This window comes from Cyrtonyx montezumae, unplaced genomic scaffold (assembly GCF_038088225.1).
Source record: "Cyrtonyx montezumae isolate F1298 unplaced genomic scaffold, pur_monq_1.0 scaffold_7, whole genome shotgun sequence".
NCBI classification, from domain to species: Eukaryota; Metazoa; Chordata; class Aves; order Galliformes; family Odontophoridae; genus Cyrtonyx; species Cyrtonyx montezumae.
The window spans coordinates 26,802,162-26,826,055 of NW_027072078.1; the positions used below are offsets into that span (position 1 = coordinate 26,802,162).

The 23,894-nt window shown below is 39.4% G+C and overlaps 1 protein-coding gene across 1 annotated transcript in view; it reads left to right on the forward strand.

Annotated features, from left to right (window-relative positions):
- The window catches only part of KALRN (kalirin RhoGEF kinase), a 425,990-nt gene that overhangs the window by 183,305 nt on the left and 218,791 nt on the right, over window positions 1–23,894 (forward strand). The window contains exons 4-5 of the mRNA XM_065750707.1: window positions 65–257; window positions 3,413–3,925. Coding sequence (XP_065606779.1) covers window positions 65–257; window positions 3,413–3,925 — 706 coding nt within the window. The remainder of the gene's footprint in view (window positions 1–64; window positions 258–3,412; window positions 3,926–23,894) is intronic.

A 23,894-nucleotide genomic window follows, 5' to 3' on the forward strand; every position in this document is an offset into this window, starting at 1 on the left:
AAAGTTAAACCTCAGTGTGATTGCCCTCAATATTAATTATTTTGACATACTTTTATTTCTACAGTGAAGATGTCTGTAAACGAGGATTCACTGTTATAATTGATATGCGTGGATCAAAATGGGATTTGATCAAGCCTCTCCTAAAGACCCTTCAAGAAGCCTTTCCTGCCGAGATTCATGTTGCCCTGATTATAAAACCTGATAATTTCTGGCAGAAGCAGAAAACGAACTTCGGCAGTTCCAAGTTCATCTTTGAGGTAAGAGCCACGTGAGGCAAAGCATTATTCCTGATAAAAAAAATGTTCTGCAGGGAAAAGATTTCTCAAGCCTTGTCCTTGAGAGAAAAAATGATACCTGAGGACCGCTTCCCAAAGGTGTGTGCCCTGACACCAGGTTGCCTTCAGAGCACGCTTGTGGAGTGGAATGCTTGCTTCACCTTGGTGGTGTTCCCATGCATGGTTCACATTGGTGAGGGTTTTTCGTGAGATTTATTTTTGATGGTGTTGCATTCAGTCTTTCCTTTGTTTATTTTAGATTTAAAAAAAGCAATAAACAAACAAAAAACTCCAAACGAACAAGAAACAAATGAATCAAAATGCTAAAGTTCTCTAGTTGGTAATGTATGGATATGAGCTTGTTAGTTGACCTCTTTGCAACTTCACTTAATGTCTCTCTTAATAAAACACATTAAGATTAAATTTGTCTATATATTGCCACCACTTTAATTTAATTGAGATTTACAATTCAGAGCTAACAAAAACAATTCTTTTAATGATAAGTTGCCTCAGGCGGGCTCTCTGATAGGTAACCAATATACAACACTACATAATTAAAGGGACTTTTACTCATTTTGCCACTGATGAAGACAAACCTGCTATATTCTCTTAGTGCTTTTTAGCATTCTGTGAACTTCAGCTTTTTACCCAAATAGTAGCAAAAGCTCAGGTATGTGAAATGCTCGTATGTCAATCATGCCCAGCCATTAATTAATAGCATTGTTGATTTTTTTATAATTTTGCTGATAAACAAGTGTCTATTTGGCTCTCTTACTCAGCAATCCACTAATTTCAGACTCTGTGTGCAGCTCTGAAACTCAGTCCTGTAGATCCACTGCAATACAGCCTCCACTATCCACAAGCTTCTGTTTTAAAGGGTTACTGTGGTTGAGTATGCTCTGGGGGCACCTCCTGCTCTCTATATAAGAACTGTGAATATCAAATAAGCATCACAGGTTAATATGACTCACATTTATTTGATTTATGTTGGGCAGCACACATGCACCCTCTTTTCTCCAAACCTTCCTAGTGCTTTCCCACAGCTCTGATCAAATACTAGGTAGTCAGCAGGAGCAGGCTGCAGTGGAAGTCAATGGAGGTCTCTGTTGAATCACCCTGTCTACAAACTAAATGGTTGCCAGTGTCTGTTTTATAGCCAAATTCTGCTTTTGAGCTTAATGGAAGCATTATGCCTGAGCCAGGACAGAGTATGGCCCTTGGTGGAGGTTAATGATCTGGATATTGTGTTGTGAACCTCTGGCAGAACGATTTTGTGTTACAGTCTGGAGAGAGCCACATGCCCTGCAGTTCATCACACTCAGAAAAATAAGAGAAAAAGGACAAAGTTTGGTTCATCTATGCAGATTCTAGAATGTTCTGCCATTTTTAAGAATAGGTCAGGCAGCTTAGTTAGCATTAACCCAGAGGAGCTTTCAAGATTCTTTTATTTCTCCTGCCAAAAGGACTTTAATAGTGGGCAGTGCTCCTTAAAGTGAATTTTAAAAGAAAGATGGGTGATGCCTGAGTTGTGTCTACTTTGTCTCTACCTTGTCTTAACCACATACTTGCTTAACTAAGGCTGTTTTTGTGAGAATCTCCTTTGAGAAACAAATCCGAGTGAAGAAATTTGCTACAAAAGTCTCCTAATGAAAATCCTTTTTGCTATATTATCATGACAATCTCTGAGCATGATAAGAGCCACACTTGCATTAACTTGAACAACTGCAGGGACCATGCACAGGTACTAGCCACAAAGACAATACTTTTTCTTGTTAGGCAGTTAAAATCTAAGTTTAATTCTTTTCAAGAGATTAGTGTCCAGAGGTTTAGAATTTTGAGATTCCTCTGAAGCTGCATGTTTACTTTCCCATAGTTTGGCTCTTTCTTCTTCACCAAATCAAAGGATACTGAAAACAACATTTTAAAATAATCTTTCTATTGAGAATATATTCAGTAGAATTCCCATCTTAATACATTGCAGAATGCCTGATATTTTCAAATGGATAAAAAATTGGAAGAAAAGCCTATTATTAACTCAAAACCAGAGGGAAGTCTGTTATTTTGGACATAGTTCAGGATAATGGACAGACATTATGTATTTTTCTTTCTAGATGACATTTACAAGATTTCTGTGATTATTGGATGCATCCGCCTCTGAAGAGCACAAACTTTGACATTCCTTAGAGGCCTGATTTTGTGAGAGTAGATGTGCAGCCATTGGTGAATACTGCAGTTCTTTAAGGGCTACCAACTTGGGTGTTAAATGACAGCACAGAAAGTATATAGCAACATTTGAACCTTTATGCTCATATTTCAGAAAAAAAAAAAAAAAAGAAAGAGTCTAAAATAAAAGGGAACATCCATAAGTTGTTGGGTCCTTAAACTGAAAGTTGTTTTCCAAGCACCCAGTACATTTCTTAATCTCTGATTACTGAGTCTAAATGAATTAAAACCATCTCTCAGTGACTGTGTATGATTCATGGATTCATGAGCCGATCTTTCTATTAGTAATAAATTCTAATTGTTAATACTTCAGTGACATTTCACTTTTGCATTGATTTTGGCTTAATTGAATTAGAAATTACTAATGTGAAAGAGCTCAGCCTGTGGCAAAAAGCAAACTGGAACAATCTGGAAGAGAAAAAAAGACAGAGGACTGTGTGTTTTGGCAGTTCACAATACCTGCTTTAGTTTAAGTGCCTAAAATGTTTGCTGCAGTACAGCCACTAGCCTGAATGCCATGTAGTATGGTATCTGTAATACCATTTACCTGTTTAATAAATAACCACAGCCACATATTCAAATGAGATGGTAAAAAGTCAGCAGTATTCAACTGAGTTAAAGTAATCTATGACAGAAGTATTCTCAAGATATATTTTTGACATACAGATTGGTTTAAAAGGACAGACATCACTCCAGTAAATACCATGTCTTTGAATAAACAAAAACAATCTGTGTCATTAATAGAAACATTTTCAATCTGTCAATTCTCCAAAGTTAACCATAAAAGCATCTTTTACAGTGCTATTGCAATTATGTATTGATGAGGAAAATAATCCTCTCATGCTATTTATGGATTACCCCATTATTTCTGGTCAGAGTTACTAATTCAAATGCTGTCATTTTCTCTTCCTTAGACAAGTATGGTGTCTGTTGAAGGCCTGGCAAAACTTGTAGATCCATCACAACTGACAGATGAGTTTGAAGGGTCCTTGGATTACAACCACGATGAATGGATAGAGCTGCGTGTCTCCTTGGAAGAATTTTTCAACAGCGCCATCCATTTATTATCAAGGCTGGAGGACCTCCAGGAAATGTTGGCTAGGAAGGAGTTTCCAGTTGATGTTGAGGGCTCCAGGAGGCTGATTGATGAGCACACACAGCTTAAGAAAAAAGTGATTAAAGCTCCTGTGGAAGAACTGGACCGTGAAGGTCAGAGGTTATTGCAATGTATAAGGTGCAGTGATGGCTTTTCCGGTAGGAACTGCATTCCTGGAAGTGCGGATTTTCAAAGTCTTGTGCCAAAGATCACCAGCCTTTTAGACAAGCTGCATTCTACCCGGCAGCACTTGCATCAGATGTGGCATGTCCGCAAGTTGAAACTGGACCAGTGCTTTCAACTCCGCCTTTTTGAACAAGATGCTGAGAAGGTAGGGACAATTCTGGTTTCTTCTTACTTTTACTTATATTATCACAATGGCACTGGGAACATTTTTTTTCTGTAATTAGCCACATGAGGTATTGATCGCAGGTGTAAATCTCATGTTGCCAGCAGATGTGCTTCGTATGACTCATGAAACAAATTGACTGAACTAATTGTTGGATGTAGCAGGCATAATGACATCCACAAATAACCCACCTATATCACTTTTGATGAAAATTAATCTGCTTTTTTTTTTTTTGGTGTCACAATGGGTACATTTTGTACACATTAGCACAATAATCAGTATTTTTTAAGTTTCTGTTATTAAACTTATGAATATATTTATGAATATACACGTCACAACACCTAATGAAGGATGATATTAAGGCTTGATTCGTTATGATTATTATTTGCACTTTTCGTGAGTATGTAGGAAATTTGCCATTTAAATCCACCTAATTGGTACCCCAAACTACATGTTAAGTTTCCCTTTCTTAGGAAGTCGCATCAGGATTTGCAACTGGTAAAATCTTTAGCAATGGAACTGAGCACCAAGGACATAGCCACTTAGTTTCCACCACAGATCTGAGAATGTGTTTGCACTGAACACATAAACAGACCAAGAGAAAACATTCTGGAATTATAGCAGGGTGCGAAACTCACTGTGGCTGTTTTGCATTAAACAGCACTTAAGGATGGCATTTCATTTTGTACCTGACACTGAATCAGTGGGCAAGACTCCTGGGCACCAACTTAAGACCTTCTTTGAATACTATTTAACATTAAATTATTCCATAGAGATTGCAATGTGATTTTGTAATTCTTAGATATTTGTAATGTGGTGTATCAGCCTGGAAAGCACATAAATTGTTGCAAAATGAAATACACTACACGGAGGAACATAAAGCAGCAGAAGCACTGGTGAGTAACATGGCTTTAGGAAGCTGTAGTTCAACAAGTGTGAAGTATACTGGCAACTACCTCCCTATTCCCTCTCTCCTTAGAAGATACTCATTTGGGAACATGTAGCAGATAGGGAAGTTAGCTACAAGCAAAATAGTTGTCGCTTTTGCTGGGAGGAATGAATGAAAAACAGAGTTCTCTAACAAGGTTTCATGCACAACAACCCCTTCAAATTTCAGCAACGCACAATAAACTAATCTTCCTACTACTGCTGTTCTTCTGCTCTTTGCCACTGGAAGCATTTGCAGGTACCAATTTCAGTGAATTTATTTTAGAAAACTATGTCATGCTGGAATCTTGGCAGTCTCCTTAACACAGAAGTATTTGGCATCTCATTAGGTGGTTTGGGAGAAGTCCTCACTGCACATTTGAAATTCTAGACCACAGAACTAGGATATTCTTAGTAGAAGGTGTTGAGCTCTTGGACTCTTGTTTATCTAGTCTGTACATCCATCACAAGACCAGTCTCTACATCTTCACTTAATGTACGAGCTAGTCATTTCACTGCTGTGTCTGTCTAGGCCCAGGAGGGACAGCAAAATAAATGCATATGTCATCTGATGAGGAATTCCACAGAGTATTTTTTTAAACTATTTATATTAATATTATTTGCAAATTAATATTTTTAAATGTCAGGGATAAACACATTGTGGAAGCAAATGCAATCCTCGGTACCACAGAGAAAAGCAGAGGACACTGGTTTTCAAAGCATCTACTAAATATCTCAAATGGATTCAATGGCTGAAAAGGCTCCATCAGTGTGTAATCAGCCCTCCTATTGGGAGAACCTTGAATTCAGATGAGTCTCTTCAAAATCAGAATCACTGTAGTAGAACTCAAGAATGCATAAGAGCAGTTTATCTTCGAAATGCTACAGTTTCTTTTTCCTCTCCCATTTCCTTGGACATGACTTGCTGTAATCAGATTGCTCAGAACTCAGCTGTCCTTTCCAGTGGGGGCTGCAGTTCAGTCAGCTTGGATTTTCAGTTCCTTTGGGATTTTTCAGATGATGAGTGCTTGCTAACAGAAGTTTTTGTTTTTACTAATGATGACTTACTAATATTAACCTTTTCAGCTGAAAACTCTCAGGTAGAATCAGTTTTCAAGAAGTTCTTGTTGCCCAACACCACTCTATATTGTTGAAGTTTCCAAAATACTTTTCCCTTTCTGTCTCCTGAACAAGGACAAATGGGTAGCGTGATACAAGCCTGAGCAGTGTGGCAGCTGGGTTCTTCATGTGTTATTGTGAGGATAAATGTAAGGTTTAGGTAAATCAGCAACTGGGTAAGAACATGATTCCTGCCTTTTTCATACTAGCTGTCTCGAGCAATTCCCAGTTGACAAAACTGGCATTTTGATCTTGTAGATACTTCTCATTCACCTACCTCTCGTATCTAAACACACAATCTTACTTTGGCCTTTCTTAATAGCTCTCTTCATCTTTCCTTGTCTACTTCTGCTGTTGCTTTGTGCTCTCAAATCAGTGTTTTTAACATCTCAGTTTGTGAAATTCTCCCAAACATTCTTGCAGAGAAGGCTTCAGACCCTTTTACTTTTCACTTCACATAGGTAGACTGGTAAGTAGGTAAAATATTAATGTACTTGTTCTCCTTTTGGAGATCTCTTTGAAGTAGTCTGACCATCTAAGACTGGAAAGTACACGTCTCATAAAAGTTCTGGTCAAAATCCAGGCTGAGGGCTGCCTCCACTATATAAATATCCACCACGATCTGTCTGTATTGAATTTTAAAGTTTCCTGGTACCTCTGTTACATTACTTGAACTCTACCCTCTACTGTTCAGTGCAGTTGCAAAGCCAGGATGGTCTTCGTCTCCAGGGGTGAGGCACAGCTCTTACCTTACAGCCTGAATATGTCATTTAGTGCTAATCAAATGACAGCTCTAATACCCCATAAAAGCCCAAACTTCAACATAAAATTATGAATATAAAATAAGGTTTTAGGGTCTTTTAAAATATCCTGTATACTCATTGGGTGATATTTTAGGCAACCAGTCCTGATAAGGTGAAAATGGACAACGACTTTCCATTTTCTGGACACCTCTGATTTTAAAAATTTCAGCTGTCCTCATTGCCTGAAAAAAAATTATAAAAATAATATGGAATAAAAAAAACGTAGTGTGGGGGAGAGGGCACAAGATGGAAAAACACACAGCATGTTCATGTAGGCTCGTTTTTAAACCACGATGTTCAAAGCAAATTAGTTCACGTTTTTCTCTGTAGAGCCTCTCTGTAGGAATTTTTATGGGTGACAGTCACTGGCTGCACAAATGGATTATACAAACTACAGATATTACAGCTTACAGAAGGTCTATTGGTAAATAAAAGGAGTTGGCAGCAGCAGTCACACTCTGGGCTTCTCACACTCAAGCCATTGGGAGAGAGAGAGACCTTTGGCATTTTCTTATCCTGTGCTGGGGCAGAAGGAAGGGCAAAGCTGAATTTTGCCTGCACCACAGGCACAGGCAGCAGGGAGATGGAATCACCAGCTGGAGGCTGGGAGCTCCCTGGAGCTCAAGCCAGCAGGCAGGTCAGCCATGGGGAGCTCTGACAGAGTGGTGCAAGGAAGTTCACATGCTGTGCTGTGCTGACTGTGAAGATCTGCTGATAAATAACACATTTCAGCTGCGAGTGCAGCCCCGACCCTCGCTGCTTAACAAATTCATTCCTCACCAACTAATATACGTACATATATATATTTGTACATAATTTTGAAACTAGAACTGAGCCTTCACTGTGTTTTTACTGGGTAACAAGGAAAATATTTTAGCAATCAGTAACATGAATAAATGTAGTCCAGTCCAAACTGATTACTGTATAAAACAAAAAACCACAATGAACGTAAATCCAACTATTGTAACTATCTGAGAAATGTTAATTGCTTGGTTGAAATTTGGACAGGGAGAAGAATTCAGGCAAGAGTCCACATGTTTTGTGCTTGAATAAATACCAAAAAAAAGACAAAAATTATCCCTACATTCTGCACTTTCCAGCCCTTCTGGAAATCATTTGTAACAGGCACCCAAATTGACTTTTTTAGGAATTTCCCCATCATTTTGGGTTTGTTCCATATCAATTTTACTACCCCTGCATGTATGTGAATGAAAAACAGTTACCTTGATGTAATCAGTGTTGTGCACATTAAATATATACAACATTGTCTTCAGCTATATGGCAAGCCTGTAACACTAGACCAAAGAAAGAGCAGGCCGTCCTTTCTGATTGGGGTCAGCCTCTAATGAGAGCCAGAGGAGAACCTGCATGGTCATGTGTACCCCATCTCCTCTTCTCCTTCCTGCCATCCCACTTAATCCACAACACAAACTCCAAAAAATGACAGTGGTGGATGGAAAATGCAACGAGTGAATTTTACTGGAAGTTTGTGGTGAGAGAAACATTTTGTTTGGAGAGGACCAGCTTTGTGGAAAGTCTAGTGGCAAGCCACTGGCCGCATCAAGTCTTCAGTGGGCAGCAAAGCAGCGGGCTTGCACTCAAAACCTTCTGCCTCATCCATACTAAATCTTCCTTTGAAAACCTCCGCCTTGTGTGTTGCACCACAAATGTTGCCCCCATTTTGCAGAATTTGTGACCAATCTGGGAGAACGGAAAGTTTTTATTGAGCATCAGAGTGGTTAGAATGTGATAAAATTGTGAGTTTCTTGTGGTAAAAGACAATTGGGAGAGTGGAGAGGACTAAGCAAAAAGGGTAAGGTGAAATAATAGGCATACCGACTCTTCTGCTTCCCATCACCATGCAGATATGGGCAGTGAGATCATGGGCACCATGGATCTGCATCACTCCTTCCTCACATGCAGTGCTGCTTCAGGTCTTTTCCTCTGACTGATCTTCATAAATGAGAGAACTAGTAAGAGCTGCTCTACCAGATTATCTCTATTTGACTCAGTCTTTATGTTGTCAAATAAATAATGGGGCATTTGGTTCCTGAAGGAGGAGAGATTGCCTAGCAGGATATTCATTTGCAGTTAATCTGAAGCACCAGATAAAATTCCTGGTTCAGAGTCAAACTTCTAACACTGTACAGAGTTAGCCTAGAAAAACACAGAGAACCTTTAGCTCCATGGTGAAGTCAACAAGAGAGACTAATCAATGAGTGTCTGATCTACTCAGTGAGTATTTGAATCATGCTTACACCATTATTGGACTATTGCATCTACTAAAAGTTTACCTTTCTCAGAAAGAATAAGCTGAATAAGCTGCTTGTTGTCTAAAAAGTTGCAAGATAATTTTGATGGAAAAACAGGATGCAAAATGTGGAAACTGTCCATTGGTTTAGGTAAAGAGAGGTCTTAGTAAGAAAGCAACATGGATATTTTGCTGCTTGAGAGAAGTGTGTTTGTGATTGCATGATACATATCCACATTAACTGTTTCATACATTACTTCCCTTTTTGTTGCTCTCTAAAATTCTGATGGTGCATGTTCTGTAATAAAATGCATTACAAATCTGATGATATGATCCTTCTAGCTAATAGGATGCAGTTTATTTTATTGCAGTCCATTAAGCAGAGGAATTGTAACTGCTCCTTTAGTCAAGTGATGCTGTTTGGGAAAGTATTTCTAAGAAATGTATCTTAGCTGACTTTATGGAAGAGCAGCATTAGAAAGATTAGAAAGATCAGCAACATTTTCACCTCCTTCCTCATAGCCTTTCATCTCTTCTTTTCCCTCTTGAGCAGTGTCTAAACACTCTGAATTGATCCATAAGTAGATGGTAGAACTTTCCTATTTATACCTTGTCACATTAACCCTTGTGTTTGTGTAATGCAAAAAGGCACAGCACATGGGACATAACTACTTGAACTGACATACAATCCACTTAGTGAAGGACCATTTCACCTCTCATTTCACTGCTGGAAGCACCTGCTTTTTTTATCTTTTCTATGTGCCCTATGCACAATTACCTCAAAGATTTTGCGTGAAATGTTGGTTTAGAAATTACTGAAAAGGAGATGTGTCCCAGGGAGTGAGATTGGGAAACCAATGAGGAAAGTACTGAGAAGCTGACGTAGGGAGCTGTCATGTGGAATTAATGCAAAGTGAGTTCTGGGAGGTGGTTAATTAGGACTGAGGAGAAGGCGTATTAGGGGAAGAAATCAGAATCAGGATAATAACGAGAGCATGTCCTTAGCGTTTCACACCAAGGAGAAATATATATGCCCCTGTGCTGTTTCACTGGGAAAGGATTTGTTATTGAATGAACAGTATTTAACTGTTAACAGTAATAATCATGCTGGTATAATAAGCATGGATTAGACACGGATTTTTGTGTAGGATTTAGATTTCATTGAAGTTACATGAACACCGTGCTGGTGTACAGAACTCGACGTGCCCTGGATTTTCCATCTAAGTACTTACTTCATGGATATCACAACAGCACAGTAAGTGAGCTTCACAGTAAGGAGCTTTCCAGGAGATTTTGAACATGGGGAGTGTTGTTAGACCTGAGGTAAGCTCCCTAAGACTTTCTTAATGAAAGAAGTTGATAAGCTTAGTGTCTTCTGCAGAAACACTTGACTGAGGTTCTATGTAAGGCCCATTGGAACATAATACTTTCATTCTTAGCCTATTCTGAATGCCTGTTCAGACAAATGATGATGGCTTGGGGTACAGATGCTGCCTCAGAGAGGCACAAACCTGAGGTCTGTGTTTGTAAAGATGCATGTTCATGCAGAGAGCATTGTTAGAAGAGTGATCAAGATAAGCACAAATGAAATCTCTTACCTATAAGCCCCAGAAAAAAGAGTTCTCAGAGATCACAAGAGCTTGTTTTGTTGTTGATACCCAGCCCTCTCAGTCCAAAGCAGTTGCTTCCCTATTCATCAGGTGAAGTCATTCATTTTCAGGCTAGTTTTATATTCATCCCCTGACCTGAGAGTGTTTTGTGGTCTCCTTGGGTCTGCTAAGGAAGCAGAGAAGAGGCCCAGTGATGTAAAGCACAGGGAGTCTTATTTTTATGGAAGACTCTCATTGTCTCTCTAAGAGTTCTACCAGTAGACATGCAGCAAGTCTGTGTTTTCGAAGGAGCTGTGTCCTTCTGTACTACTGTGGCATCTGTATAGCCACCTTTGTTTGCCCCTTCTCTGGCACCATCATTGTTGATGTCTGGATTAGCAGCTTTGCCACCCACTTTCAGAACTGGGACCCTAATTCCAGCTGTCTGTGCTGGTGCCCTCTGCAATATTCCAGTTATGTAAGTTTGCAACACTTTGGGCACCCTGATACGCCTGAGAATGTGATACTCCTCCACAGAAACATACTGAATCTGGCTACAGTGTTGGTTGTTTACAGCAAAGAAATGCAGCTTTGCAGTTGAAAAAATGCTCTTGCAGATGTAAAGCTATGGGAACATTCCTTCTGAATACAGATATAGATCCACACATGCTTTGAATTGCTTTAGTATATTACTGGCAATATGTTTCTTCATTGATGATGTTTTGTGTAAAATATTTCTAATAACATCCTCTAATGAGGACAAAGGACCAACACACAAAATTCATATCAAAGGGAGAGCCTGTATATCAATTCTTAAAATTTTGTGTTCCCCCAAATCAACCTACGCTAACTCTAATCACTTCTATTTAATTATATCACATATTTTAGATAAAAAGTTGGCTTAAGTACAACAGGTGAGCATTGAAAGTGTGCAGCCGTAACTCTCATGACAGTAGTTTTTCATTAATTTTCAGTGTGCTTTTTCAGATGCATCCCCTATCATATATTTCATATGTTCTTTCTGGGTTTTAGGTGTGTTTGTTTGTTTGTTTGTTTGTTGTTGTTTTTTGTTTTGCATTTTAAAATAATCGAATCCTTGCTACTGAGTACTGCTCCAGCTCTGTCTTGAAGTGCCTCAGTGCTTTCTGTCTTGGATAAGCCACAATTAGGTGCTCTGATGCAGCTGAATAAGCAGCATGATGCTCTGAATATATCTTTTCCATTTGTTTGTTTTAATTGTGTGTGTGTGTGAAGAGCAGAATAGGGCTTAGGCTCATGGACAGTCCCAAACCAGCAGACTTGCCTGATTTCAGATTTTTTTAAAGAAACAGAAAAATAACAAGGGGTGGTTGCATGCCGAGTGTGCACTGACAGTCCCATGCAATGCTGTGAGCATGGATGTCATGTGCTAAAGGCATTTCAGAGTGGGATTGATGCTTTCCTCTTTAGTAACTAAGGATGTAACTAAGCTGTATAAAATCTGCACTCACTCTCACCAAGTCATGGACACAGAGGAATTACTGGGGAACTATGGGGAAATATCTCTTCAGGGTAAACTATTTTCAAAGACCTTATAAAAGAAAGATGAATCCTGTATAGCCTATATATCTTTGTTGAGAAACCTGCATGCTGGGACTTGCAATCTTTGCAGGCTATAGCTCTGAATTAAAGATGTAGCTAGCTGACATCTGCTCTGTATAATATGAGGTAGACTTCTGGCAGGTTGCTAATGCCATCCTCAATTTGTTGCCCCCAATCTAAAGCAAAGAATTGCTGGAGTGGGAAGTGATCATGGGGAGCTCTGTGGGAACTGTTCATTACTTTGACCACTGCTGGTCACACTTAATAAGATCCTGTCCTTGGTATCTGTAGGAAAGAACAGATTTTGCAAGATCAGGACATCATTATAGAAGTTTTTAACTTCCCTCAAAGCACAAACAGAACTCATTTATGCTAATTGGATTGTAAAATCAAAATGTCTTCTCTATTAGCAATGTTCCAAAGGAGTTTCCAGCCCTTTCACAGTGTCAGTGTTCTATCCTGCTATTTTCTTTTTTATCAGGAAAGGCCACAGGGGGTCTTCTTCTGTATACCAAATGCACTATGAACATTTGCTTTTCTGCCCTTCCATCCACCAGCAGAAAGTCTGGGGACAAAGTTAATAACAACAGGACAAATTCACAAGTACGCACCAACTGCGTCGTGCGGCTCCTACAACTGAAAGCAGCTACCAACCCATTTTAGCCATATGGTTTGAGGAGGTGTGGGATTGCCTTGCCTGCTGAGCAGAGCAGCAGAGGTAATTAGATAAATATTCATCAGCAGTCTTCCCAGTGGAAGTTGTTCCAATGGTGAACGTTGCAACCATCATTTCCTTCCTTGTGGAGGAAGGGACAGGACTCCTTTTGGAGCCTGCCTCTGCTGCAGTGAGTCTGTAGCTGGTTTGACAGATCAGAGGATACAACCTTCCTTACATAACACTTCCATGACTAGATTGAGTTCAGCCTCCACAAGCAAAGTGCATAAGAATGTTTTGAAGGCATTGGTGGTGCTGATTTTTTAGATAAGGACAGCTGCCCATTGAGAGGGGCAGTCATCTGCCTGAGTCTGATTACTGTTGAGCTGGATCTGCTTTAGAAATGCACAGTGAAAGTACAAAGAATGCAAGGTTCAAAGCAGAAAATAGGGAATTTTCAAACTCAGGTGTTAACTGCCTTCCCTTCTGTCACACAGGAGTGCTGTCCTAAAGTGGGAGTCCTGATCTGATGTATAAAGTAGATATTTCAGTGCTTTCCATCTTTTTGTGTTAATTCATCCTGCCTTGTGCCATGAAATCTGTGTTATTATTATTTTCTTTGCAAGCAGCTGAATATGCTGCCTTCACAGCACTTGGAAATAAACCTGATCTTTTTGATGAGAATGTAAAAACAATAACAACTCCACTGTACAACTGGGGATGAGGAAGGGAGGAAGGCTTGCACATTTCCTTCATGCTAAGTGCACCCTATAACACAGTTGTAGCAGTCAATAGCACTTACTATCCAACTTGCAGTGGGTTATCCAGCACGACTGTGACCTTTCAGAACAAGAGAGCAGAACATTAGCTGAGTGATGGCGTATTTCCTGCCTTGTTTCCTAACTCTGGCAGCAGTCACCTCGGCCGTGCTTCACTGTAAGGAAACAGCTCTGAAGCTGCTGCTGCTGGAACTGGAACATGGTGTGCTGTACTATTTGTAGTTTCCTGCTGCTGACATTGGATATGCAGTTGCTATTCCTCTTGCTTCCTCCATGAACATTAGAATGGATCCAAAAATAATTGGAGGCAGTATGTTCTGATAGATTTTTTTTTTTTTTTGCATTTGCACAAATTTCCTCTTTAATTTCTGTTGCCAATTTTGATATAGAGCATTTTGAGGCTTTTTCAGCTTCTCTAAGTTGGCGCCACTGGGAGGCACAGGAATGCTCCCCTGATCAGTATGGCAAGCGAAAGAGATTTGGCACAGAGTACAGACTTAAAACTCATTTCTAAGTATGAGTATAGGATATTATAACCAAGAAGTTATTTTTTAACTAATGAAAGCAAGAAAATCATAATGCTCTAAAGGGTGAGGAAGCCTACATAGAGAAAAAGGGAAGAAGCCAGCATATATGGGCAAAATAACCCAAAAAGCAGCTTTCTTTTTTACTACTTTGAACTTCAAGAAGGTTAGGAGCCTAGCTGTCAGGAAATAATCCAATTACACTGTGCATGAGGTTAACAGACTATCGTGCAGCATCTTTTAGATGTACATATGTGATTTTTCTTAAATGAATATCTTTCTGGCCTGGATAAAATTCTTTAAATAGCCAAGCTTGGCAGAACTTGGGGTCTTGAAAGTATACCTTACATTAGACAGCATATCTATTTGTAGGCAACATATGGTGGTGGGTGTGCAGTCAAGAGGCTGCATCGTCAGGGTTGGTGATGACTGAAGAGGTGAAATCAGGACCATGGTCTGTGGATAGTTTCCAGCAGCATAAGCATCATTTTAAACTAGGTTGCTCTGGATTTTCTTGTAAACATACACATTATGGAAACAAATTCAGAAATGTTTTCTTGTATTGCAAGGCCACTCCATATCAATTGGCATCCCAGTGCTGGATGCCTTCTTACACAGGCACTGAAAAGTAGTTGCAAGCAAAACAGTCTCAACTTGAGAAGTTTTGCTTACTTTATTTGTAATCAACACAAATATTTGATCACTGTAATAGTGTCAGTAGGCCAAAGTAGAACACAAACAATCTCAATTTTCTTTGTTTCTAGAATCATTAATGTTGGAAAGAACTACTTTAGATCATCTAGTCCAACTCGCCACCCACCCCCACCTCATGGTTTATAATATGTCATCAAAATACTTGTGGTGATGTGGCAGGGAGCTAAGGAGGTCAGTGATGATGTCTGCACAAGTTTCTTTCTCCACTATTAGTTACACTTTTGATTCTTAACACTCTTCTGCTGTGTTCCTGCCCCAGCACAGGTCACCTCATATATCCCTGTCTCCTGTGCCATGGGGACTCCCTGCGCAGAGTGTCTCCAGCCATCAGCTGTTCCCATTTTCTTCCCCAGGTGTTTCTCTGGTTCACATTTTGATGTGACAGTTGGGCTCTGCTCTGAAGGGGTTTTCCCAGCTGGGGGCATCTCACAGCCTCCTCCTGCCCTTCTGCACAGCCAAACATGGGCACAGGCAAGCCCACGAAACCTCTACACCCTGCACAGAGGTGCCAGCTCCAACCCAACCTTTAATGGCTTGTTGGGAGTTAAAACTATAATTTCCCCACAGCTGTATCTCTGGGGCTTAGACACGGGTACTTCTGTGAGGGAAATGCCACACTTCTGATGCAAAGCAGTAAACTTCTGTCTGGCTGTTTTGTTTGTAGTGGCAGCTATTTGGTGTCACAGGAATGTCACACATGATGCAGGAAATAGAACCAGAGCCTATAAAGTCACTCAACTCGTACAGCTTTTTCAGCTGAGTGATGTTTATTAAGCATTTCCCAGATGTAGAACACAGAGAGGAAGATTTCTTCATCTGGAGGACCCACTCTGATCTCTTCATCATCTGTACTGTTTTTTTTTTTTTCTGTTCATCTGAGTGCTGTTTATTTTTCTTTTTTGGTATTACATTTTCTGTCTGGCTAGTGCATTAACTTGCACCAGGTAGCAAGCCATTTTCTGCAGATGATGTATGCCTGGGAAAGGCAGTTTCAATTCCAAGAAACAGAAAATTGTTTCCAAGAATGCCCAGGCATTTGATGCCTCTAAGTGTGATGGAAAGGCACAGTTGTTCAAAAAAGTAAAGCAAACACATGGTGTAAGGGAACTGTTGAATCACAGCCTGAACCACTGATTGATCACCTGAGACAAGTATTGAGTCAGCCACAGGGCCACAGGTGAAGGTAATGTACCTGTGTGATGGGAAGTCTGGCTCCACCTCTCCCAGACCCCATTTAAGGGCTGACCACCAGTGGGGAAGGTTCTCTTGTTGGAGATTCCTCCCTAGTGGAGTCATCAGTACGCCTTGACCATCGTAAAGGTGAGCCTTCCTTTTCTTTTTCAGTAGTCTATGTACCATCCATATAAAGCCATATGGAAATATACCAACCTCCATACTATTCCATCTGAATTCATTTCTTTAGTTATTCACCCTACACGTGGATGCATGATAAACACCTAGATTAGTCATATTTACATCTTCAGTATCTGTAATTTTCTCCCATCTTCAGAAATAAAATTATTGCTTCTCTTGTCAGCATTATAGGAATCTCATGCCTTACTTTGTGCATGACCATGACTTGGTATCTGTCAGGAGAAGAATACGCATCTCTTACTCTGGTGTTTGGTAGGAAAATTCAGCATGAGTGTTAGAAATGGTGCTCTGTCATTAGTACAGTGCCATTTGTCACATCACACGTCCTACTAATTTTCTAGTGGGATGACAGTTGTGCCTATTGTCTGGAATAATTTAATGTGCTGTAGCTTAAGCTTACTGTGATCTGTGAATCACACATACAGATAAAACGGAAAAACTGCATTCGTGCAGTGTTGAGGTTACACACCTACAGCTGTAGGTCTCTGGTGTAAATTGGCTCCATTGGCAGGACACCAGTGTGCCCTGGTTGCCACCATGCCAAACATATGTAGATGAGAAAGATCCAGCAGATATACTGGGTTGTCCTTCACTGCCTGTAAACAAGAGATGAGCACAACTTTGTGTTTAGACACTGATTTAGCAAAGTACTTAGATGTATGCTGAGTGCTATTTTAAACCTACAGGCATTTTAATTTAATCAAGACTTTTTTTTAATGAAGATTGTAGTAGATGGAATTTTTTTTTGTTTGCTGAAGTAGCTTTCATGAAGAGCTTCATCAGAAATCCTCCAAAAATTATTCTTTGCCAGCATAGTCCTGCTAAGGAACATCCCATTCTCCTAATGGCCCCTCTCCTCACCAGCTGTACATCACTAATGGTCATTAATGGCCCTAACCAGCTTCACCTGGGCCTCTCTAAACCCTGCCCATGGGCCAGAAGTCCTATTTCATCTCAGCTTTATCTTTCTTCTAGGTAAATGTGATAGTCTGTAGGACTGCTGACTCTTTTACAGAGGAAGACTTATGTCTCTCCTAATGCTGCATGATTCTTAGCCTTTTCCAGATGCATGGGAGGCCTAGGTATGGCGTGTTCTGACTGAACTGTAAGATTCTAGTTTGGAGTTATTTAGGAATGTTTTTGATTAATTGCCTTTTACTAAGGTAATCAGTTGAACCTTTACAGGACTATCCCCTTCTGTGCCATTATAGGTTGTGCATGTGCCAGACATATGTTGTATGGTGCTTTTTTCTTCAAATACTGGTTAAATGCAATTGAAAAGGACACAAAGAATATGACCTGATTTATCTTTAGTTGAGTTGCTGTGAATGCTTTAATTCACTTAATGGTATAGGCATAGACCCTGTAGTTGGAAACTTTGCAAACCTCAAAACAGTGATTGTCAGTTTCTGTTCTCTGTTTGTGTTGTTATTTTGTTTATATTGTGGAAGAATATGAAAATGAACTTGCTTAGCCTTAAACAGCCTTGGAATGGAACTTTCCACTTTCTGTTGTAGATTAATCAATTTAAGACTGGCTGAGTAATTCTGAAAATCCAAAATTAACATGAACTCATATATGGATGCTTCTCTAATAACCAATGCAGGCTAATCTCCAGTAGTTTCTCACTTGTGGACAGTGGATATGAAATTTCTTAGTAGTTCATATTCAATAAAATGGATTTATTGCTCACCTGAGCAATTGGCGAACCTATTGATTGGCTAAACGTTTGCATTGAAAAACTTTACAGTTTTTGCAAACTGGAAAAAGATCAAAAAGCGTTGTTATAGTGGAGTATGTTATTTGGTTTTCATGTGGCGTGCAGTTAATCATCTGTCTTTTACTTAAATACAGGCATTTTTATTTTTTAAGATTAGCAACATGTCTTTTTTCTTTGTTAGCAGCATATGGTAGCATAGCGTGAGAATATTTTTATGCCTGTTGTTTTACATATGAGACTGGCTGGAGTTTATTAAACTCTGCTTGTACTTTATTTGAGTGCTCTTGAATTTGCTCTTGTGATTTTAACATAACTTGAGTTGTTCTCAAGTTGTTGAGTTGTTCTTAGACAATATTTATGCAGGAGGTGACCAAGAATAAAAGATAGCCAGGCATTGCAGGAGGTACTGATGTTGATTCAGTAGCTGTTGATTTTCTTTTCTCAAGCTGAGGCCAGAAGCACCACAGAGGTAAGCCTAGATGGCACCAGCTGAACTATTTCTGGTGGAAAATGACATCCTATTAGTACCTTGCCTTGGATTGGAAGATGATCATCAACTAGGACAAATGCAGTGAGAGTATGTGTATCTTCTGAGGAAAGGCTAAAAGAGTGGGTTTTGTTCATTCTATTTACAATGAACAAAATCTGGGGGGAGTACTACCCTTCCTTGTTCACACTGGAAAAGGTTTAATGCACGGGAGGATAATTTTATAACTTAAAGAATTATGTTGACATAAAAACAAACATGTATGAACTAATCTTGAGTCTAAAAGCATTGAAAGAGCTCAGTAATGCAGGCAGAAGATTTCTGATTCTCTTTCTTGCACAAGTAGCTGAGGTGTGATACTTCACTCATTTTTTTTCAGGTGGAGCTTCATCCCTTTGTGAAGTTGCATACTGTGGTTATCTGCAAATAGCAGTAATTGGGCTGGATTTGAATGTCCCTTTGGACCCTATTCTTGATCTGTACCCTATGTCCTTCTAATGGTGTGGTTATAGTGGTTATCGTTCTGCCCTTACCCATCTGAATTTTAGATTTATGGCTCAGAACTGCAGAAGATGATTTGCTGCAAGCAGGGTCATAATTACATATGTATTTCCAGTTGTATTGTAGTGTTAGATAGATTTGGGATATTTTCTAATGGATATGAACAATTTCTTTAATAACTACATGTGGTTCACTTGCAGTCTTTTCGGCATGAGGGCTGTATTCTTTGCATCAGTGCTGCTTGGTACAGAGTGTGCTGCCAGATGGGTGACGAGAGCACCATCCTATGGTGTTCTGCCCCATAGTTATGCAGTCCAACACAAATGCTCCTTGGTGAGCTCTGGCAAAAGCTGGAGAGCAGAGCTTATTATTTGAAATATAATAAATCTCTTTTTACAGGAGGTAGAGCAGGACAGCACACAATCTGCAGACATGCTGTTCTGCATCCGTATGTTTCTTCTGTTCTCAAACAGCTGGTCTCACACTTCTCACTAGACTGCCAGATGTTACAAATCCAGGGGAAGTATGTGGTCCCCTTCTGTCTCTATGGGACTTGTTCATGATCAGCTGGAGACCTGCTGTTTGGTCTAACACTTAACCTGGACTTTCTAGTAACTCATCAACCTGATGACAAAACATGAGGTGAAGAACACCATCACAACTGAAGCTAGAGATAGAATCTCATTTCCTGACCCTCAGAGGAAGTGGCCCCAAGACTATGTGTGTAATAATTACTGGTTCATGTATAATCATTAATGATGGCTGGGATAGATTCTTTAAGTAAAGCTTAGAAGAAGACCCTCTGGACCATTCTTGGCTCTTCTGACTCTCTCATTACTGAGTCAAATAAAAGGTGGTGTTCTTTGTAGCATTTAACATTTGTCAGCATATGCATTCTTTATTCCTTTATGTAGAGACAGGGATTGCAAGAGATAATCACACTGAAAGTTTATCTTCTGTTTTAAGTGTGCTTAAGCCCTGCTCTCAGCTATTCAGTTACTGGAAAACTCCAACAGCTTAATGGGTCTCCAGGTTATCTACAGCAGTGCAGAGAACTGCCAGGCAGGGAGACATTGAAGACCATTGGTATGCATGACTTAAGTGGTTCTGTGTTACTGTTTAGTGTGAATTCATGACTGTAGAAATGATTAGCAGACTTAAGAGAAGAAATAGCTTACTGGCAGTCTGTACCACTTCAACTAGGAAGCAAGTCATAAAATTTTTTGAGTTGGAAGGGACCTTTTAAAGGCCATCTAGTCCAACTCCCCAGCAATGAGCAGGGACTTACACAGCTGGATTATGATGCTCAGAGCCTGGTCAAAGGAATAACTAAAGATCTATTAATTTCACGGTGGTCAGTTAGCTAGATTTGTAAGAGGCATTTTTAAATGAATGGGTTGAAATCCATTGATAATGATGTTTAGCAACATTATAATGACATGGAAAACATCAGGTAGCTGAGACGCTGTGTCTAGTCTAAACTGATCCTGCAGGGCACATTCTCTGGATTCTGCTGTTTACTACATTAAAAACTCATTCCTTTGGCAGCTAAACTGACTTATCAAAGGATGTTGAACATATTTCCAGGAACCCATTAGGCCCTTGATACTAGAGCAGTCTGCAGAGTTGAGTAAAATAGCAGTTGCTGGGTCTTTGCCACACTCACTTTCTTAATGACATGCTTTAATTAAGCAAACTGACCAACTCACTTAATTCAGGAACACAGGAAGCATCAGTGTTTTTCACGTGGAAGGCAAGTTTAACTAGAAAGCTTTCCGGAAATACTGCTAGTAATATGGGCAGGCCAGATGATGTTTTCAGGCCCCTATTGAAACCACCAGCCATGCATTACCAGCTCCCATAGCTTCACTGCGAGTCTTGCAGCATCTGCTATATTCACAGATCTTCAGCTTCCAGTTTTATTATCATGAGAAACTCATTTTAAGTCCATTTATAGTCTTTGTGGTTGAAGAGAAAAATTTGAAAACACAATTGTTAGATCTCACAAGCAAACAACCTCATTATTTACTTATTTAAATCCCATGTTTGTTAAGTAAATCTTGCGGTCTGTGGGACTGTGAGGTACTTATCATGAATGCACAGGAATGATTAGAGGAATGAGAGCACAAAGTTTTCCTTGTTGCTGTAGATGGACAATAAAGAAAACCCAATTCATTCTTCAGGGTACTTGAAAAATTTCTACAATTCAATGAGCATTAAACAGAAATGCTTAAAGTTTCTGAATGAGCAAGCCCTGGCAACAAAAACAATAGACAAATCAAAGTAGTACCATGCCTAAGCTGTTCTGGTTTGGGGCACTGGGCTAAGCCATGCAGAGATACCAGTTTATCAGTTTTTACTGAGCAAAGACTCATTAACTCTAGGCAATTATGAGTTGACACTTCTGCACTCATTCCTGGTTATCCTGCTTCAAACCACGTGAAGCAACTCTTACTCTCTGAGCTTTCAAGTCAGAGAAGTTTGCAACAGTTAAAAGGAGAGACTCCAGACAACACTGATGGGTGACAATTTGCTACAGACATAGGCTAGCTGAAACCCAAATGTTTCCTTCTTTTTTTTTTTCTTTGAAGAATATGGCAGAAAGATTCAAAGTCTAAACTGAAGTCTCTTCCAAAAATCTGCTGCTGCCCAGGAATAGGAGTTTAGAAAGCTTACTGTTTTGGAAGCTGGTATGGAATCTTTGGTAATGCATTGGCACAGGCTGCCCAGGGAGGTGGTGGAGTCACGATCCCTGGAGGTGTTCAAGAACTGTGGAGATGTGGCACTGAGAGGCATGGTTAGTGGCCATGGTGGGGATGGGTTGATGGCTGGACTTTGTGATCTCTATGGTCTCTTCCAACTTTAATGATTCTATGATCTTCAACTGCTAGTGTGTGTTTTGTTGACTAATCAAGACAAAATTATTAACCATCTTTTAAACTGTCTTTTTTCCTCTATAATCTATTATTGCACTTTAAAGAGCAAAGGCATGGTTTAAAATAACCTACCTTCTCATCCAGTAAAATGTGCATAGATAAGATGGAGGAAATGCTCCTTATCCACAGAATAATAGGTACTTAGTCTGAATTACTTGCTCTAAAAAGTTCCTGATTTGGCCTGTCTAAGCATAAAATATTAGGTTTACTGTTTATTTTCTGTGGATTGCTGCCAATTTCCTTCTCCCTGTACATCTTCAGATTGTTTAAAACATTAAAAAAATATTCAGATTGAAATATACATATTGCAAGGAGTCTGTGTTTGTTTTGACATAGAGATGTAAAATCTTGTTGGGGAATAAATTCCTTAGCACCACAGTTCTTAATTTATGGCCCTTCTTTTTTTAAAGACCACAAATGCAGCAAATTGTTTTATGTGGTTTTTGTTGTTGTTATTGTTTTGTTTCTTCTTATTAGAACTTAATATAAGCAAAGAAAAGGAATCCAATTATTTTCCTCCTAATGAAAGGGTTATTCAATGTTATTGCTGCAAATCCCATACACAGAGCAATACCCTGCTGTGCTGAATCGAGTGCTCAGCACAGAATTTCGGGAGTCTAAGGTGACCAACACGGAGGCCTTTTCTCTGCTCTTGGGATCACCTTCTCTTTTGGGAAAGGATAATGGACCCTGAGAAGCTATTGCAATGTGCAGTGCCAGAGCAGTGCTCTTCAGCTGTCAGAGGTCAGAATCTATTATTCAGTGCTGAAGGTAAAAACAGCTACTGACTGGAGAACACACTGATGTTATAACAAAGATCTAGACTGGTCTTTTGATGGCTGCTTAAAACATGCATCTCTTGCCTTTTCACCCTAGACCACTTTCTATAACATCTGAGACTGTATTGACCAGACCTGCACCGCCTCTATATTAATGAATTTTAATGATTAATAGGTAGTGGGTGTTTGTTTGCTTTTGTGTGTGTGTGTCAGAGTTCATATCAATGGACAGGTCACCAGTTTGCTGGGATGGAGATGGAGGCAACACGAGTGAATGAAGTTTGAAGGAGTTCTGTAACAGAAAATATTTATTTCAAGATTATAATGCCTGTAAGCTATAGTGAGGCATAAAGAATGAAAGTTTCCTACTTGGAAAATTTTGAATCTCAACACAGAAGTCAAAGCACAAATACACCATCTCCAAGCTGACTTGTGGCAGCTTATAACTAGTGAACATGCAAGAGATAGAAGTGTTACACTGAAGTACTACAAAATAAGGAATGAGCTTCATCAGCTTTATTCAGCATATTTCTGTCAAGTACTGAACTATCCATTTTCCTTGGAAATACATTTAGAAGTGGAAGAAGTTGAAATGTGTACTCAATAGATATTAATAAAATACACTTATTTCCTCTTCATCCCAAAAATAATAAGTGGAAGATAGAGTGCTTTTTGGCACTAGAACTGGAAAGATCTAGGAAATGTAAGAGTAGGAAGTCAACTTGCTATTTGGATACAACATTTGGAAAATTTTATGTATAGACTAAAGAAAACGGGGTGAGAAAATCCCATCAATAACATTTTGACATTTTTGGTCCATTTCTGGATTTGGGGTACTTTATGAACTGTTAAGATTCTCTGTAAATGAAGCAATGTTTAAGTCTCTCTGTTGCCATCTTTCTATATATGCAATTACTCTTATATATAGGAAAAGACTCATGCATCATTTTACTCAGGAACATGCTTTATGAATTATGCTTCCTTTTTTGTATTGTGATAATTTGAATGATGCCATTGCTTGAGCAGCTTGTCTTGATAAGGAACATTTCTGAAGGGATACACAAGAAATAAGAGAATGGTGGGATGGTCCTGGATTTTAAGGAGTGTTCTGATATAGTAGAGCTCAGTGCTCAGAATGATGAAGTTGGATCCCTGTTTAATATCTATTTATGATCTGGATGAGGGGATTGAGTGCTCCCTCAGTCCCTCCCT